Consider the following 18,064-nt stretch of genomic DNA (forward strand, 5'->3'; position numbering starts at 1 on the left):
TTTGTAGGCGACTGTCGCAAGCAGGCCAATATCTTTGCTGGAATATAATCGCGAGATAAGCACCAATAGAACAATGATTACGTCGTTCTCGTCGAAATTGGCTTTGAGGGAGGCGATCACCGTCTTACGGGTTTCGAGGAGACCTACTTGGGTACAACAGAGTTTGAAGCTTTCGTCGTCTTGTACACAGGAGAACGTAGCACCTGAATTCGGGCATTTAGCCGGACTGTCATCACGGATCGTCGGGTGCTGACAAGGGAATAGGTAAGTACAGAAGTGAAACAGGTAGAATACGGATGTCTGGGAAAACGGAGGTGAGGAATACGGCGGTGAGTGGGGCTGGAAATAGAACGGTGAGATCATTTCACGCCTTTTTGGTCGTACTAGGTTTGGTACAATCCGCTTAGCAGTCTTGCTTCTTCAGAGTTGAGTGTCTGGTAAGTCGAGCGCAATAAGTACAAAAAGCGCGTCTCGAAGACCTACCTAGGTTTCACATCAGGTACAAGTCGGGAAACTGTGCTTCCGTTTTCGATGCACACGTTTTCTTGTCCTGCGTTCATTTGCGTTGCTCAGCCACCCACTTGAGGCAAGCCTCTCTGTAAAGGTCACCCGTTCGGCCTCCTAAGTCTCGAGTCTCAAATCTCTGCAGGAGGCCAACAATCTTCGCATGCTTCTGCTCCGCATCAATCGAGCTAGGGCTGTCACAGGCATCTTGCTGGGAGGACGCTTGCAGAATCTTTCTCTGGAGAGCGCAGACGTTCAGAATGAAATGGGTGTTGTTGCGCCCTGATCAATGGATCGTGAGTCTAGGGGACACGGGTCGCACCGGCCCGCATCAGCATTCATGCCGGACTGGTCAACAAGGTCATAGTAAAGGACTACTGCGTGGTATGGTGGCGTCATCCCGAAGTGGGGGACTGTGTCGGACTAGTCTGGCTGTCGGACTCACGAATGTGCCTTGAACTGCCGTCAGACTTACGATTATGTCTCGAACTGCTAGTCATCTTCAGACAATTGGACTTATGATTCTGTCTCGAACCGCCGTTCGACTTCAGACCAGTCAACCTGTCGATTGTCAGGTGGCCGTTGTCCAGAAGTGGAAGACGGCACAGTCTGTATGGACTGGTTAGCTGGTCAGACCAGTCTGCCAGTGGATGACGACAGTGGCGGGCATCCAAAATTGGGTGTCGCTACTGGTCAACCTGCCAGACCAGTCTATGTGTCGGACCAGTCCATAGACGAGGGCGTATGCTAAACCAGTCCGTGGGTAGGACCAGTCTGTGTATAGGTAGGTACGCTAAACCACTATGCGATTCGGACCAGTCTGATGTTGGGCCGCGTTGTCGGTCGAATCAGCCCTTTTGTTGGACTAGTCCTCGTGCTTGACCAGTCTGTGGTGGCAACCAGTCCGTACGCGCTTTGCGGGATCGATTGCACAGTGGTCGCGTGAGGACCGACCTGCGAACGTGGATGCTGGACTGGTCTGTTGTCGCATACTGAAACGCTGATGGCCGTGTCACCAATAATAGCTGGGCTGACCTATGCAGTGTGGCCCAGAGCACGGCCACAGTCGCATCTTATCACTACCTAAATAAAACAGGTGGGAGAACGCACATCTCATTCTCTCCAGTGGCCACACCGTATTGTGTTGGACCAGTCCGATTTTGTGAGCTGCTAAAGTCGCCAGCCAATGCTCAACGCGTATGTCCGTGTGAGGAAGTCACAGCCCAAACTTCGCTCGCGAGAACGGACAATAGTGGGGCGTACCTGAATTGTTCAGCCAAACACACGCTAAAGCCCCGAATCAGGCGAACGAGCCCGGTCCGTCCCTTGCGTTTGTTTTCCACGCACAGCACCCCAGTCCCTTCAGGGGCTCTCGTCACTGGAGACCATGGGATGGTCGTGATAGAGGAGCCGGGTCCAGATCACCGCATAAGAATTTCTCTGCAAAATTTCTCGCAAGCGATGATGCAGCATAGCGTCGTGATTCTATTAAGCGATACGCTCGGCGTGATCGGGCTGATGGCTTGGGAAATTCTGTCCCGAAGCTATGGCAACGCTCGGTAAGCACGGGCTTCGCGTCGCCGATTGATAAGGGGGTGCGCTCAAAACTTCCTCTAGACTCCTGCCAGCTCGACCTCACCCTCTTTCTCTTCTCTCTTGTCTAACCCCCCGACTCTGCTATGCTCAGCCCCCTCCCTGCTCTTTCTCTCCTCATCGACGTCGCTGGTGCCCTCGCCAGCTCGACTCTGCAGCTTCTCAACAAGCACGTCGCAGACCGACAGGCTGCCTTGCAAGTGCTTGTCTTGCTCGTCGAGACCACCGTCTTTTCGCTTCTCTTCTTGGTACTCATCTCTGCCTCCTTCGCATTGGCCGTGTGTCTTTTTCTCCACCTCGCCGTCCTCTTTCGCCCGTCGCATCGTGGTCGTGTTGCAGGTGCGCCATTGGTCTCCTTGCTCTCCTAAGCAGGCGTACTCATATATATCCCTTGTCATAATTCAAGCTCTCCTTCACCGTCAGCTCTCTCTTGTCGACGATGAGTTGCCCGCGGACGACGAGCTGACGAGGTGGATGGGTGGTGGTCGTCGTCCCGAGACCCACCGTCCGCGACCCAGTGGTGTTGCCTTCCTCACCCGGTCCCTGCGTCGCTCTCTTGCAGGTGAGTTACCTCGCCCGTGTCGTGTTTCCGCCACTTAGCCGGTTTCTCGCCAGCTGCGCTTCGTTGGCAACTCTGCAACTTCGACAGCCTAGCGGATGAGCACGACCCCAGCTTCGTCAAGTGGGTGGAGGACCACGGCGATCTGATCGTCACTCATATCGGTCGGTCTGGGCCGTATGTGGTCATCAATCGCGCCATACTCCTCACACTCGGCGACGATGGGGTTGTCGAGTCGTTCTATGAACGGCCCACCTCCACATATGTCGCCAGGCTCGGAAAGCAGTCGTGGGTCAACTGCTGCCTGATGATCAGGCTCTGTGACTTCGACAAGGCGGTCCAATGGCGCCGTGACCGTCGCTGGATGTACGTTCTCTTCACTCCGAGCCCCTTTTAGCTCTGTCGTTGAGACATCCATCCTTGTCGTAGCCGTAACTGGATTGACCGGGTCCGAGAAGAAGCATCTGGCTTCGCCTGGTCTCCTCTGGATCCCTTCTGGGACCCCAAAAGTCGGCCCTTGTCTGTGCGTCGTATTCATCCTCCCTTGTTGAGTTGTGCAATGCTAATCACATACTCTCTCCTCTGGCCTTGTCTGTTATAGCGTCTTCCGGCGAGCGTAGCTCTCGACAAGTTGTCGGCATACGGGGGCATCCCTTCGACCTCGCGCTATGGTCTCGCACTCGACCGAGCGATATCGGTCTTGGAGAAGGGAGCGTGCGAGAAGACGGTCGAGTGGGTGTGATAACTTCATCCTTGGCGAGCGTTCTACGCTATTTTACAAAAAGATAGGGACCTGGTCTGGTGTGTCCGTTACGGACGATGGGTCTAGTGTTCCTCATGCCGTAGTACGAGGTAGTTTAGCAACTTATACTCTGGCAAGTATCGTTTAGAACTTGATTGGTTTACTTTACAATTGCGAACGGATGACCGTGAGTGAGCAGCGAACGACACCATCAACTTCGCCGTCGCAATTCCGAGTGACTTCCATGTTTAATATCTGAGCGGGAGTCTCGGCGAGAGTGCACACACGTAGCGTTAGAGTATGCAATGGGACAGGACGATATCAGCTACGGTGAGCATGAGGAGCGTCAGAGACCTCGGTGCCTTTGGCGATAAGCCTGACATCACTCCCTTGCGCTGACGTGGGTTAAGCGCGGGGCATATGTTTACCCGAACACCCACGTGCTCTCACGGTTCCCATGCCGGGACCGGAGATCAATATAAGGGCAGTCCGTCGCGCGGACTAAACTTGAACCTCTGCTTCTCCCCACCACCACCACACCACGAAGAGCATCTCTGCTGGCACCGCTCCCACTCGCGTCCATGTTTTCATTCGATTCCTCGCTCCTGGCAGCAAGCTTCTCTTACCTGAGAGCCAACGCAGCCCGTGTTGCCATCACCACCACCGACGATGCGGTCGCTCTCGACTATATGGCCAACAGCGACACCCCCGGCCCCAGCCACAGTTGCCCCAAGTGGAAGGCGCTGAAGCGTAGCTTGCTGGCTCTCGACACCCTCAACGCCCAACTTCACCTCGACAGCACCAACAAAGTCCTTTGCAGCGAGGTGCGAACTGCTTGTGATAGACATACGACGCCTAGGCTCATTCCGTTTGCTTCCGCTCTAGGTCAGAGATGCACAGAAGGCCTACGAGGAGCTTCTCATCTTGTACTGCCTGTGGGAGGAATCGGTCAGTGTCTCCATGGCAGCTGGTTCGATATCTGACGTGGCAGTACCGTGTAGGCAACCGAGACCGGGCAGGCCAGTGAGACGAACAACGGAGTGGAAGAGAAGGTCGAGCCGCTTCCTCTTAATGTGAGCGTCCATTCCGTTTTGGTTGAAAGGACTCGCCTCAGTGCTCTGACAGCTACTTAACCGCCGGATGTGCGTCAAGAAAAGGCTCCGTGATGAGCTGGCGGTGGACGGCGTGATCCCTGGACGCATCCAGCCAGGAAGGAGGCTCAATGCTAACGTCGAGGGAGTTGCGCCAGGCGGTACGCTGGCGTTGGTGTCCAAGGCCTTGTTGTTGTCTTTACGGCGTTGGGCGTAACAAGACCGGGAGGTTCCACCTGCTTTCGTGGTTTATCGTGTAGCGTTCTAGTCTCGCCACGATTCTCCGTAGCCTCCATAGCGTAGTGTACATATGCATCTCCTTCTATCGTTCACTTCGGGATATCAGTTCAGTAGAGGGACGCGAGGCCGATTGTATAGAGTGATCGGAAGAATTCGTCTTTTGGCATATGAAAAGTATAGCAGGTGACTTCTTGGGGAAGAAGCAAAGAAGCAGAACGTTATCACGCGGAGGGTGCATGGACGTAGATAACATGACGAAAGTAACGAGAGGGATCGCGTGAGCAAGCGTTATTGAAGTTATCTCAGGACAGCTTGGGGTCGGCCTGCAGGGGATGGAGGATCGTGTGTACAGTCGCGTTATCTCGAGCACAATCCGTCGTTGCCTATCGAGAAATCAGCCAGGGACGCTCTCGTCACCCACACGGTTACGGCAACCGGCCGAGTACGGACTCTGATGGGAAGCAATGCCACGTCAGCCAAGGTACCGTTGTTTCGGGTCCCGTTGGTTGGGGTCCCGGGGAGTATAATATTAAGCCGTGGTCCACTGGTTTCCACTCGGTCTCTCCCCCTTTCTCTCCCCGCTGCACATCTCCCTTCGCAACGCAAGACAACGAAACGATGGCTTGGGGCATCGAAACCGTACCCAAACCCGTCAGATGGGGCATCCTCCTTGCATCCATGTCCATAGTTCTCGTGGCCAACGCTGTCGCCATCTTCCTATCTGCCAAGGCAGCCCAGCCCGACCCCAGCCCTCTCGCAGCGACCACGCTCATTGCTCTTTCATCCATCATTCTACACTCTCTACAAGCCTGGACGAGGCCGCCATCAACCCACGAGTTTCCGCACCTGACGAAGGTGCTCGTTGGCGCTCTCACCCTTGCGTTTTCCGCCCACGTCGTCTTCCTCATCCTGCTCCACCTCTCGCGCAACAACATCCTCAGTGACGTGTCGAGGCTTCTCTGCGTCTTCCATGCTGTCTTGGCCGAGGTACGTTCTTCAATTTCAGCGCGATATTTCCTGGCACCCACCGGAGTTCTTTACAGAACATCACGAAGATCTGGTCATTCGTTCACTTGACCAGGTGGAGACACAGGACGCTCGTACTCACACTCCTCTACGTCGCCATTACGACTCAGCTCGCCTCGTTTGCAGTGGGCGTCTGGCTGCTGTTCGACCGCCATCTTCAAGTAGTCTGGGGCCTGCCTGCTGTTGTGCTGTGGATAGCCTTCGGTATACTGGTCGCCAGCTCCCGACAAGTCTCCCGCAGACAACGGTTCTCGGGCAATCCTGTAGGCGGTCATTGGTCGACGCTCAAGACGCAGACGTGCGTGCTGGCGTGCGTCACGGGCGTCGGAGCAACGGCGTCGACAGTCCTAGCATGCATCGGTGTATGGCTCGACTGGAAGCTGATGTTCTTCGTCGAGTTTGCACTCATCGAGTGTATGACGGCCTGGGCCTCGTTCTCGACGATCAACCTGCAGGGGACGACGGCCAAGGCGACATCATGGAGCCCCAGGTACGCCTCATGCTCATGCCCCGTCGAACAATAATCCACCGTCCTAACATTCCACGCAGAACGATTGCCAAGCGGGAGAGTTCCATATTCGGGCCCACGAACCCCGAGATAGATGCGTATGTCTCTGAACCACGTCCACCATTTCACGCCTTCTCACTGCCGCGTCCTTAGGAAATGCGAAAACGCAGAGGATCCTCCGACGTCGGTGCCTGTTCTGCACGACCTGGAAAGTGTTGGGTACGTCCCATCCCGCGTTGAAGTGTCCGTCATTCTAGGTCTAATCGATGCGCAGGACGGTGGGCTCGGACAAGACTTCAAAGTTCTCGGACGTGATCGAGATGACCCCGGTGGAGACTTTTCCCAAGTGGGGGAAATCGGACACTACCATGGTCCAGTAAGTACCTACCCCGCACCCGCCCTTACCCTTTCTCACTTCCCACCCAGGGCAGCTGTCGAGACACAAGATGAAGAGAAGTTCGAGGGATTCAAGGAATCTATTGACTTCGTGTAGGCGAAGACGCAAGGCGCGTCCTGGGCTATCCATGCTGCGTTCCCCGTCCTTTGTACTGTTAGACAATTAAATCGTCTCCTTTTCTCGTTTCTATCTCCGAACATGGACTCAATTCACCCATACCCGACACGGGCTTATTCGATACAGTACATGTGCTTGTCATTGCTCTCCTCTTCCTCTTATTCAAGATTAAGTCCGGCCAGAGATATAAGAACACATGCGTGCGTCAGTCATTAAGGTTTTCTAATTCGTTCCATGACAGACTTGACAGCTTCCGGTCGTATGACCGAACCAACCAAGTGTACGACATTCAGTGTCGCGTCATTCGGATGATAACTCCCAGTGCAGAGGCGACTCCAAGGGCAGACGTCACTTCTGGATGAGGAGCTTGATCTGGCACGGCGGATCAATGCTAGACTTGGTGATCGTGGACCATCTCGAACATCTTGCCGCTCAAGATATATACAGCAAAAGCAGCGATATATATACAATCGGGTTCAATCTATGATACTATAGTAGGTACGCCAAGTCCCAAAGGAAGGGTTCCTTTTCTACGATAGCGCTAACTAGGGGCTACAGAGAAGACGGAAACGCACTGCACAACATGTTCTCTCCACGCTACTTGTGTTCGAAACATAGTCCAGACACTGCTTAGCCCGGCAAGGTCACAATGGCACCGAGGCAACAGCAGGATTCGTCTGGTTGTCCTGCTCCGTCACCCAGTCTAACCGTCCGAGGATGAGTGATACGGCCAAGTGATACGGCCAAGTGAGGGCTAGTCGTCGACAAGGGGGTATCCGAAAAGATCTGCCATACAACACTACCCATTGACCATGTCGCACTTGTCGATGACGCATACGGACTGGGGCACTGCAAGAGAGGAGTTTGAGGTCAGCATCGAGGCAGCAGCTGAAACCAAAACTTGACTCGCCAAAGTTGACAGTCTAATCCACGAAGACGAAGCTGCTGGGTACGACTTTGCCCCGACGACGACTACCACCACCACCACCATCCCTTTTCGTGCGTTTGCGGGGCATGTCTTCGTCCTCTTCCGAGCTGGAGCGCTTGACTGCCGTCCGACCAGGCTTCGTCGGGTCCCGGGGGATCCAGCAGTGGATGTCCTGGAGGTGGAAGTTCAGCTCGCCCAGCGACTCGAACGTGTCCGTGCATCGCGGGTGCGGGCAGGCGGGGATCTTGCCACCGTTCGACGACTCGGCGATGGCGTGTTTCTCGACGTGAGTCTGCCACTGGGCTCGGGTGAGGAACTGCTGCAGTCGAGAGGCGGGGGCGAGGCTCGTGTCCCCGAGACACCAGAAACAGAGCCCGGGTGCGGCGAGAGTCTTGGCGTAGATGAGGGGGTCGCATTGGAAGGGGAGAGCGTCGAGGCTGGTCAGGTGACTCTCGCAGTGGCTCGCCCAGCTAGATTGGCTGGTGAACCACTTCCCGTCGGTGCACAAGAAGCAGAACTCGGCGAATGGACGGGTGTCTCTGCGGACCTTGGCCGCGAGGTGTCGCTTGTGACAGCTGTAGATGTGCCTCCAGCGTACGTGGGCTGGATCCCTACTCGCATTTCCACAAGTCAGCGAATCGTCTTTGGAAAATAGGAGAATGGGTCAACACGTACTTGTTCTCGTCAGGGTGGGTCGGGCAATGGCACTTCTCAGGCTCCAAGCCAGGTCGGTGCTGGACCTCGACCTTGGACTGATACAGTGCGATGAGGTCCTCCAGGACGGCCCTCCCAACTTCGCTACGGATTGGAGCAACGGTAAACATCGACTCGGAAAGGCGATCGCGAATGGGCATCAAATGGCGGATGCGAGAGAACGGGGTGCGGTAGTGGCGTACGTCGTCGGTGTTTGTGGTCCGGAAAGGGTTACTAGCCTGCTGGTCGCGGTACCTTTGGAGAGCGCTGAGCTTGAGCTTCCTCAGACTGGCCAAGAGATCGGCTCGTCTCTTCTTGGAGGACTCGTCGTCGCAGTCGGCAAGACCCTCCAGCTCGTTTGCGATGGCGGAATATTCGTCGCTGGTGATCAGCTCGTGCAGCTCCCTCGCCGGGAGGGTCTGCGCGAGCGTAGGGTTGTGGTTCATCTTCAGGAAACGGAGAAGCTTGGGGAGAAGAGTACGAAGAGGGTCGCCAGCATATGCGCCTTGGCCGTCGGTTCCCGGATTCGTTGGAGCATAGTACTTGTCATAGACGTCGTCACTCCCGTGGCCAGCATGCCTACGACGCTGAGAGGAGCTATACTTCTTGTCTGTGGGTGCGGGATCAACCAAGACGGAAGCCGCCACATGACGGAGATAACTCACCAATGGCACGGATGACCTCGGCTCGGAAGTCGTGGTTCTGGAGGGACGGGAACCCAGCTCGGATGCCTGCCGCACTGAGACGCGAGCAGTATGTCCTGGCTGACCAGATATGACCGTCGTCTCGCTCGTAGACTGGCTGGTCGCGAAAATCCGGGTGCCATTCGATGCGGACAATGCCCTCCTTGGGCGGCTCAACGTTGAGAAGCTCGTCCACCGTCTTGAAGTCTCTGAATGCGCCCTTCGCCAGGAGAATGGCTATTCTGGTGAGCATAGGGTTACAGAGGAGAGGGTGTAGTCCCGATCCCTCGTGCAACGCGTGTTCGGGACTGTAACAGGCAAAAGATAAGCGTTCGTCGACAAAGCTAGGACAAGGGGAGGGATGATGCTTACTTTCTCCAGGGAGTAGCCGTCATCCCTTTGCCGTCCTTCTTGACCTCCATCGCAAACTCGGGATTGCCGTGTTCGTTTCGAAAGACGACAAACTCTACGTCCTGATCACAGTCTGGGGCGTGAGTCTCGGGCTGACGTCGACATCGAAGTAGACTCGCCTTGTAATGCAAGCCTCGGCCACTGCCTTCACGAGCAGTCGACTCGATGTACTCGCCCACTCGAGCCGAGGTGAAGACGTTGAGCATAATGCCGTCCCACAGCTCCAAACGGTCTCGCGGGTTGTCGTACAGATGCCAGTCGTACTTCCACAGCTGCGTGCCGAGATATACGAAGTGAAGCATGGTACCGTAGCGTCTCGCCCGCTTCTGTCGAGCGAGGTTCATTTCCTTCTGGAGCGGGCCCTTGATAAACTGCAACAGGGTCGGTTTTCAGCGCCGAGCTGGAAGGTAGCACCAAGAACCGATGTACGTTCGAAGTGGATAGAACCACATCGTCCCTGATCTTAGGACGGTCGGTTCGTCGCCAGCCTGCGGTGAGGTTCTTCCAGTACTGAACCACCGTTGTCAGACAAGCCTTGGGGTCGCCGTATCTGCCGTCGATGGCATGGGCAATCTTGCGCATAAAGTCTTTGGGCGTCTCGAAGTTGTCCAGGTTGGCGCCAGGCATGCGCCTCGCATAGCTATCGTTATGGTTAGCATGAAGGTGGCCAAGTCTACAAGACTCGATGGATCAACTTACGTGTCCCAGAGAGCGACTGAACGGTCGTAGTTCCTTTCGGTCCCAGGCTGGAGCGCCTTCCGGACTTCGTCGTCGTTGATGATGCCTTGCTCGTCCTGACCGCCTCTCTGTTCGCCCTGGTCGAGGAATGCGTCGAGCGTTCTACGAGGTGGCATGGGAGGTAACAAGAAGCAAGAGGGTCTCGAGAGGATAGTGTTGGTCGAAAGAGAGGGCGAGCGAGGCGTCGAGGGGGAAAAGTGCAGAGCAAAGAGCGAAAGGAGGGACCCCTTATATAACCCCAGCACGATGGCCTCTCGAATCCCGCAGACATATCGAATCTTGGCTTGGGCATACACAGCTTATCGACTTGGTGGTGACGAAACGAGTCGTCGTGTCCGCACCGCAAGTTACCAGGCGTCAAGACCGCGTCAGGGCCGATTTCATTCAAGACTCACTGCCGGATCAGGTCGAGATGGGCGCTTGCTCATGGCTTCATGGGTGGTGGCCTCGACAGAAACAGAGAGAAAAAGTTTTGCGTCCGAGTCTAAGAGTATGTCGCATACTTACGAACCCATACATTCAGATATTAAGCGAAGTCGCAACATGACCTGTCCGCGGTCTGATGTCCATTCCAGAAGGATATACCTTGTCAGCAAGTGCCCAACGCTGCCAGTACGCCCCCAGAACGTTCTCGTTCGTGATACAGTAAGCCGCATGTTCAGGCTTCCAATCCCTGCGTGTGCTTACGCTTCTCTTCTCATCAACATCAGACCACTCTGTGAGACCGAGCGCTGGCGGTGCCTTCATTGAGTTGTGACGGCGTCTCATACTTCAATGGAAGGTCCAAAGGATTAACATCGGGATATTGACATCGGAGTGAGTGTTCTCAGTCTGATATCGGAAGCGTCTGGTACACATAGCGTACGTTAGGCTGCGAAGCACGGTAGACATCGGTCGAGCGAGTATTATGTACTTCGGTCATCCAGTACAGGAGGGTTTCAGCTTCTTATGCCCGAGGTTCGTCAGTCTCATATTCCTTGTTCAAACATTTCCTGCAGTTTCGTCAACAGAATCGACACATCATGAGCTTGCATAAGACACAAGTGTTGCGCACATCCAGAACCTACGAGCACGGAGCGACACGCCTCCTGGACGGTGCTTGGTCCCAGTTCAGCCAATACCTTCCGTATGTCACGAGAGGTGCGGTATCGCGCATCGCGAAGGACAACGTCTTTAGGTGCGTACTACCACTACAGCCCTCATGGTCTGGTTCTGATAGTGTCGACGCAGAGCGTTGAGTCAGATATCTCACGGGAGGCTCGAAGTAATTGTATCCGATGAACGTTTCACTTTCGGGGAAACATCATCTTCAGGAGCCGCACCGCGAGCGAGGCTGGTTGTCAAGGATGACGCTTTCTGGGCACGACTCGCGTTGTTCACTGACCTCGGTCTCGCTGAAGGGTATATGATCGGAGAAGGTAGGCCCGAGTTGCTGATACCACAGCCAGGATTGATGTGTCTCTCTGCAGTAGACTGCGAGGACATAACCAGCCTAATCGAAGTAAGCACACCTGCTTCAAATATTCCCAAAGCCCTGATTCGTTGATGCCTTACACGTTTTCAGGTGATCATAGCGAATCGTCGAAACTTCGATGGATTGAACACTTTGACAAGCTCGCTCTTATCGATCGGTCGTCGCCTCACTGCCTACAAGTTTCTCGGGGACCTCGCTACGTCCCCCACTAACATATCTGCACATTATGATCTGGGAAATACGCTGTGAGTATCACAGTCAGCCGGAAGGAACCTGACTGACGAGGAACAGGTTCAAAGCATTCCTTAGCGACGACATGAACTACTCGTCTGCAATTTTCGAAGACTATGAGGAGGATGTAAATGCGGACGCAGCTAAACGATTATTGGAAACACTGGAGTCAGCGCTGTGTAGGTTGCGAGTCTCCCAGGGCCGTATGAGGTGGCAGGGAGCAGGGGTCGATAGTCGGTAGAAACGACGGGTTTCGTTGTCGGACGATGTCGACGTAACTATTAGCAGTCACGGAAGGAAGGGGGAAGGGAAATGGTTAGGCTACGCTGCCCGGTGTTCGTTCCGCTGAACGATGGAACCGCTGTTCCCGCAAAGACACGCAAATACGCAGAGTTCGCTGTACGCCCGCTCGCCGCTGTCGCCGCAGATCCGCAAGAGAGACAGAGAGATTTATACGCCGCTAAGAAAAACAGAACTGTCCTGGTTCGCAGGAGTTGCCTCTAACCGTCCGCTCTCGAAGTGGTGGTGGTAAGTAAGTCCCCCTCCCTGCGCCAGCACACCATGTCCTTCCCCTCCCCAACTTCCCACGCCCTCCGACCTTCCCGACTCTCCCCGTTCTCTCCCCTACTCCCCCTTCCTCCCGGTTGGCCAGTGAGACCCCAGGCCTCCTTCCCTCACCGCCTCCGCCCAACATGTCCCTCCCTGGTCAATCCCCATACGTCGCACGCTTCTACCGTCTCCTCGAGCTCCTCCGACACGAACGCGACTTGGAACCCCGTCTCCTCCCCCACGATCCGACTGCCTGGCTGGCCTGGGCCCATGGAAGTCGCTGGCTGTTGGTGTGTCCTTCTCCTAGGATTCGTCGTGTCCCGCGCTGACTGTACTCCAGCGCATGCTGTTCGAGTCCCGTAGCATCGCCGTAGCCTCCGGGGATATCTCTCTCCCTTCCGTCCACCAGACCCCGTCCGTGCACGCCCTGATAGTGTACCTCGACACCGTCTTCGCAACCCTTCCTTCCGAGCATGCTTCGCCTCTCCCCGAGCCATACCCCGTCATCGCCTGGTCGCCTAACCGTGTCCTCGCCGAGCAGAGCATTGCTGAAGAAGGCGCTCCGCTCCCTGCCATTTCCTATCGCAACAGTCCGCTCGCTCTATCGAACCAGCGCGCTTCTTCCGTCGGATGGGACGTCGTCACCGACCAACTGGACGCTCTGAGTGATGCTCAGTGTTCGACCACCGACGCCCTTGACCAGCTCGATGGTGGGCTAGCCGCGCTCTCCGCCGCGGTCCAAGGTATTCAAGACCAGCTGTCACACGGGCTGTACCTTCCGGACGATTATTCCGGAATTCCTCGTCGTTTAGTCTTCGCGACGTCTAGGGGTTCGATGGCTCTCAATCCCCGCCCCATGGGCTTCACGCGTAGCGTTGCCGATGCTGCTGCTGACCGAGAGGCCGGAGGGTCCGGAAGGAACGGGGACGGAGGGAACGTTCGCAACGCAAGTCCTTCGCTCAACTGACCCCATGTAGTCGTCCGTAGCACCTTCGGTAACCGTATACTTGGCTTAGTTGGAATGTATTTGGCCCATTCGTGTCGCGCTCCCCAAGTCCGTACTTCTCGGAGATGCCTTGCGCCGTATTGCCGTCCCATTTCCCGCCCTGACGCGTTCGTATATTGTCGATTCCGTGCGTAGACCGTGGGCCATGCCCACATCTCCCCCCACCTGAAATTCCGACCGTCCCCGGTCGGTCTCCTCCCACTCTCCATGACATAGACGTCGATCGCTTCCGGCGCCCGGTTCCGCGGACCGTTGAGCGCCCATAGTGATCGGGGCGCTTGACGCGATCACCTGCAGTCAGCAAGTTCGAGGACGGCGTTCGCGGAAGCAACACGTTGCGCGAGCCCCGCTGCCAGATATACCTGCGCTCCTGGACTTCATTCCCACCGCTCGCCTCTTCCCTCCCGTCTACCACCATCCTTCCCCTTGTCCGCCGCCATGTCTGCCCCCTCCCAAGTCCCTTTCTCTGCGCCCGAGCGCCTCGTCGACCCCGTGTTCCTTCGCCTGCAAGCAGTGGCCCGCGACCTCGACCAACTCCAGGCTGGGGTTGCGGAGGCCGTCACATTCCAGCCGGTCCTAGTGGTTCCGCTGACCCCAAACGTCGCGGCTCTGTGGCTGCGCTGGGCACGCAACCTGCTCAGCGCCTTCGTGAGTTGCTGTCTCCGTGCCTTCCGCTTGCCTAGCTGACTCTTGACGCAGTGGACTTTTGAGGTTAACATGACCCTCGGTACGTGTAACGGCTACCCGTCGACTGCCCTTGGGCGTGATCTGCGCCAGTCGGTATTCGACACCGTGTACGTCCTGCGGCGCCTCTCCGAGACGGAGAACTTCGGCTGGGCAGCGCGCGACCTGCTTGACCCGTCCCGGTATGGAGCCTATGCCACCGACCACCCCTCCGCCTGGGCCGTAGGCCACACCCTCATCCCCCTTCTCCGTTCGATCCGCCTCCCCGCCGACCCGGATGCTCCTCCCGTCGAACTCCCCTACGGTATTCGGGCTGAGTACGCGTTCGGAGTCTGGGACGATGCTGAGGATCCCGACGCGGCTGAACCCGAGGAGGCGCAAGATCCTCCTCGCGCCGCTGGCTCCTCCCCTGCCCGCATAGTCGAGGATGATCCTCCGCGCCCAGCATCCGCGGTATCGTACTTCGACGGAGACGTCGAGATGCGCGCCGTCTCACCCGGTGTTGGAGACGTCCCCCTCCGGCTGGACTCTCCTGAGGAAGCGGAGGGCGCTGAACCTCGCGCCATCAGTCCACCAGTCCTCGATCCTCCCCCCGCTGCGGCCGCGCCCGCTGTCCTCGCACGCCCGCTCCCGTCCTCCAGCTCTCGTCCCCGTTCCCCGTCCCCGCCTGTCGTCCGGATGCGCAGTCCGTCCCCTCCGACACCGTCCCGTTCCTTCGCTGTCGAGCGATGGGGCGAGCCCACGTTGCTCCGCCAGCACCCCGCCGCGCGCCGCGTTACTCGCACTATCGAGCAAGATCGCGCCGCGTTTGGTTCGTTCGCCCAGCTCATCGAGCAGCGTGGCGGTGAGCACCCCTCTGCGCCTCCTCCTCCCCCTCGCCGCGACTCCCAGTCCCCGTCCTACATCCCTCTGGGGCGAAACCTCCGGCTCATTGGTCCCCGCCCGCCCACTACTGAACCTCCGGCTCCTCCTCCCCCTCCATCTGCTCCTCCGTCCTCAGCCTCGACTGTGCGCCGTCGCGGTCCGCCAGCTCGGCTATCCGCTAGTGGGGAACGAATCTCCACCGCCCGCCTGGCGCCGTCCTCTACGCCCAAACCCGAGCCTATCGATCCGGCGCCACCCGTCCCCTCCAGTGACACGGGTAAGAAGCGGTCCCGGTACGCCCTGTTCGTCTGGTCCCCCATCCGTCCCTGTGGTCCGTGCGCCAAGGTGGCTGGAACAGTGTGCCGTCACGACGGTCACATTGGACACTCGTGCGCACGCTGTACGCACGAGCACTACAAGTGCGACTTGAACAAGTGCAGTAAGTCCTTCTGTCACCTTCCGTCGGTTTCCATTGATCTTGAGTGCCACCTCAGGTCCTGGGCAGATGCCCCTGAAGTACATCGGCCCTCACCGCACCCAGACAAAGGCAGACGCGAAAAGGTGCAACCACCAGTTCTTCCCCTCCGAGCGCATTGAAGGACCGCGCCCCACCGACCTCCTCGCCCAATTCCCCGACGTCTCGGCCTCCGCGATGAGCGGTCGCGCTGCCACCTCGTCCGCTCCGCCGACACAGGCGTCCACGAGCGCTGCTCCGCCCCCGCCTCCCGCCCCATCGTCGGCACCCCCGCCTCCCGCTCCTGCTCCGCCACAGCCTCCGCGCGCAACACAGTCCGCGCCTCTGTTCGACCCGTCACCATCGCCGTCCCCACCCCCCGCCGGTCGTCCAAGTATCGCGACCCGGGCTCGGGCTCTCCAGGCGCAGGCAGAAGAGGCCAGGGCCCGTGTCGACCAGGCTCACCCCCGTCGCAACCCTCCTCGAACCTCAGTGGCAGCAGCACCCTCCCCAGCCACGCGTCGTTCCACGACTCGACGCCGTCAGGCTTCTCCACCTCGCATCGACGTCGAATCGGAGGACTCGGACGACGGCTCTGTTTACGAGGGCACCACGGCCGAGGAGGACGACGAACTCGAAGATGAAGTGTAGGAACCAGCGGCCGGTCGAGCCAAATGTAACATAGTTTTCCCCGCCGTTTCTTGTGTACTAGCTCTCGTTGCTGCAATGATATGAGCGGACTGCTCCCCCGTCGAGCCCCGTACCCCTCGGTATCTTGAGTCTCATCCCCGCGTGCCTCCTAAGGTATGCTCCCCTCAGGTTACCACGCCCCCTTTCCGCGTGCATCCTGATCCACGAGGATCGTCGAGATCTTCAGCGACGTCAGTCCCCTCCCGTTCATCGATCGCAGGGTACTTCCTTCCGCGTTCTTAAGCCATGAGGTTCTCTCCTCTGAATGTGTCCTCCGACCTTCGTACTTGCCACGCATGCGCCGCACAGAGTACGAGACCCTTCTTGCCTTCGAGGCTCTCCCATTCGCCTGTGGTGGGGTACTCTCTGAAGATGTCCCACCCCTCACACCCTCTCCGGTTGAGTGTCAGCAGTGCGCCCATCATCCCTTCGCTCCGTGCGGCGAAGATGATTCCCTTTCCCCCTCGTCTTCCCCCGACTCTTCCGGAACTGCACCCCTGGCTCCAGTAGGAACCATCTCCTTCCGCGTGGCCGAACTCGAAGATTGCGTCGAGGCACTGAGCGGACGGTTCCACATCCAATACCAGCTGTTTTCTTCCCAACTTGAGGCAGCTCGCCAGCTTAACGGCCTGGAGATTGCAGACCGCGTACACGACATCCTTAGCTCCCGGATGGCCCTAGTCGACCAAGAGATGTATGGCCGCGCAAACGACTTGATGGACGACGCTTTGAATGCCCGTCTTGGGTATCCCTTCCCCCATCGCGGTCCTGACGCTCCTCCCTTCCTTCCGGAGCTCCAGCATACCATCCGCCTTACTTCCGAAGCCGCCCTCGCTGCCCAGGAGGCCATCGCATCCTTCACCGCTGACTGGGGCGCCCAAATCCGGTCGGTTACTTCTCGCGTAAATCGTGTCGAGGACCAATTCGCCCGCTTTCTCTCCTCCAATGCCCACTCCATCGACGAAAATAACGCCGAGGTCCTTCGCGCCCTGTCGTCCGTGGAAGAGGTCATGGCTTCGATCCTCGCTCTCCTTCGCTCTCCCTTATTCGCTCCTTCCTTCCCTCCTTCCCTCCTAAACCTATCCTCCCCTGCGCCCGTCTCCCCTTCCCCTTAATCCTCCTCTTCGGAGCCCTCCTCATCGTCGTCGAGCTGGTCTCCGTATTCTTCTTCCAATTCCTCGTTGTCATCTGGTAAGTACTCCTCCCACTCTTTGAGGCCCTCCAACTCAACACGCTTAGGCCCTCGTCCGCGATACGGGATCACCCTGAACGCCGCGTATCGATGGCGAGACACACTTCCGTCGAGCTCGGCTAGAATGTATGACCCTCCTTCCGTTCTCCGCACCACCACCATAGGTCCTAGGTACCGCCGTTTCGCCTTCCTATCGTGTTCCATCTCAATCTGCGAGTTTCGTACTAGTACGACGTCGCCCGCCTGGTGGTCATAGTCCTTAATGACATGTTGATTCTTCTTGATGAACTGCCTGACCGACCGATACCGCGCCGCTACCACCCGTTCGTGAATCCTAGAGAGATCTTCCTTCCGTTTCAGCAGGTGCCGCGCTCGCATCGATATCAGTTCCTCCGTAGATAACATTGCTTCTGGGCTCTCCCCTAGGTACGTAGCTTCCGCGAGGTCAAACGGCAGCGTCGGCTCCACCCCATGCGCAATCCGATATGGCGACATCCCCGTGCTCTTCTGGATAGACACACGTTCCGCCCAGAATACCGCGTCCATCACGCTAGGCCATCGAGACTCGTTTCCTTGGCATAGCTTCATGGTAGCTTCGCGCACATCGTAGTGTCGTCGCTCGATAATCCCGTTGGCCCTCGAATTGTACGGCGAGATCTTAATGTGCCTGATCCCATACTTTTCGGCAAG

The 18,064-nt window shown here is 57.4% G+C and overlaps 6 protein-coding genes across 6 annotated transcripts; 3 read left to right on the plus strand and 3 right to left on the minus strand.

The window, feature by feature from the left end:
* Positions 1-2,183: 2,183 nt before the first annotated feature.
* Positions 2,184-6,756, plus strand: C8Q71DRAFT_721433 (uncharacterized protein; the record flags this gene model as incomplete). The annotated part of the gene is made up of 16 exons (XM_047921453.1): positions 2,184-2,375; positions 2,521-2,659; positions 2,698-3,022; positions 3,086-3,179; positions 3,258-3,392; positions 3,442-3,457; positions 4,011-4,222; positions 4,284-4,346; positions 4,400-4,471; positions 4,524-4,650; positions 5,418-5,716; positions 5,773-6,245; positions 6,305-6,361; positions 6,417-6,482; positions 6,538-6,639; positions 6,690-6,756. 16 exons carry the CDS (start codon positions 2,184-2,186, stop codon positions 6,754-6,756), a joined length of 2,439 nt encoding a protein of 812 aa, XP_047782473.1.
* A 1,223-nt stretch (positions 6,757-7,979) lies between these two features.
* Positions 7,980-8,312, minus strand: C8Q71DRAFT_675464 (uncharacterized protein; the record flags this gene model as incomplete). Its single annotated transcript, XM_047919705.1, has 1 exon — positions 7,980-8,312. A coding segment is annotated over one exon (333 nt), but the record flags the coding sequence as incomplete, so codon positions are not given.
* A 4-nt stretch (positions 8,313-8,316) lies between these two features.
* On the minus strand, positions 8,317-10,346 carry C8Q71DRAFT_701269 (uncharacterized protein; the record flags this gene model as incomplete). The annotated part of the gene is made up of 5 exons (XM_047920180.1): positions 8,317-9,008; positions 9,064-9,389; positions 9,454-9,863; positions 9,922-10,132; positions 10,192-10,346. The coding sequence occupies 5 exons, from the start codon at positions 10,344-10,346 to the stop codon at positions 8,317-8,319; spliced, it is 1,794 nt and encodes a 597-aa protein (XP_047782475.1).
* A 2,252-nt stretch (positions 10,347-12,598) lies between these two features.
* On the plus strand, positions 12,599-13,526 carry C8Q71DRAFT_742725 (uncharacterized protein). The gene is made up of 2 exons (XM_047922862.1): positions 12,599-12,774; positions 12,825-13,526. Exons 1-2 carry the CDS (start codon positions 12,628-12,630, stop codon positions 13,449-13,451), a joined length of 774 nt encoding a protein of 257 aa, XP_047782476.1. The 5' UTR covers positions 12,599-12,627; the 3' UTR covers positions 13,452-13,526.
* A 402-nt stretch (positions 13,527-13,928) lies between these two features.
* On the plus strand, positions 13,929-16,143 carry C8Q71DRAFT_721435 (uncharacterized protein; the record flags this gene model as incomplete). The annotated part of the gene is made up of 3 exons (XM_047921454.1): positions 13,929-14,138; positions 14,190-15,477; positions 15,533-16,143. The coding sequence occupies 3 exons, from the start codon at positions 13,929-13,931 to the stop codon at positions 16,141-16,143; spliced, it is 2,109 nt and encodes a 702-aa protein (XP_047782477.1).
* Positions 16,144-17,293: 1,150 nt separating this feature from the next.
* C8Q71DRAFT_701763 (uncharacterized protein) lies at positions 17,294-17,869 on the minus strand (the record flags this gene model as incomplete). The annotated part of the gene is made up of 1 exon (XM_047920205.1): positions 17,294-17,869. The coding sequence occupies one exon, from the start codon at positions 17,867-17,869 to the stop codon at positions 17,294-17,296; it is 576 nt and encodes a 191-aa protein (XP_047782478.1).
* Between the last annotated feature and the right edge of the window lie 195 nt (positions 17,870-18,064).

This window comes from Rhodofomes roseus (assembly GCF_022264815.1).
Source record: "Rhodofomes roseus strain CIRM-BRFM 1785 chromosome Unknown C8Q71scaffold_4, whole genome shotgun sequence".
Taxonomy (NCBI): domain Eukaryota; kingdom Fungi; phylum Basidiomycota; class Agaricomycetes; order Polyporales; family Fomitopsidaceae; genus Rhodofomes; species Rhodofomes roseus.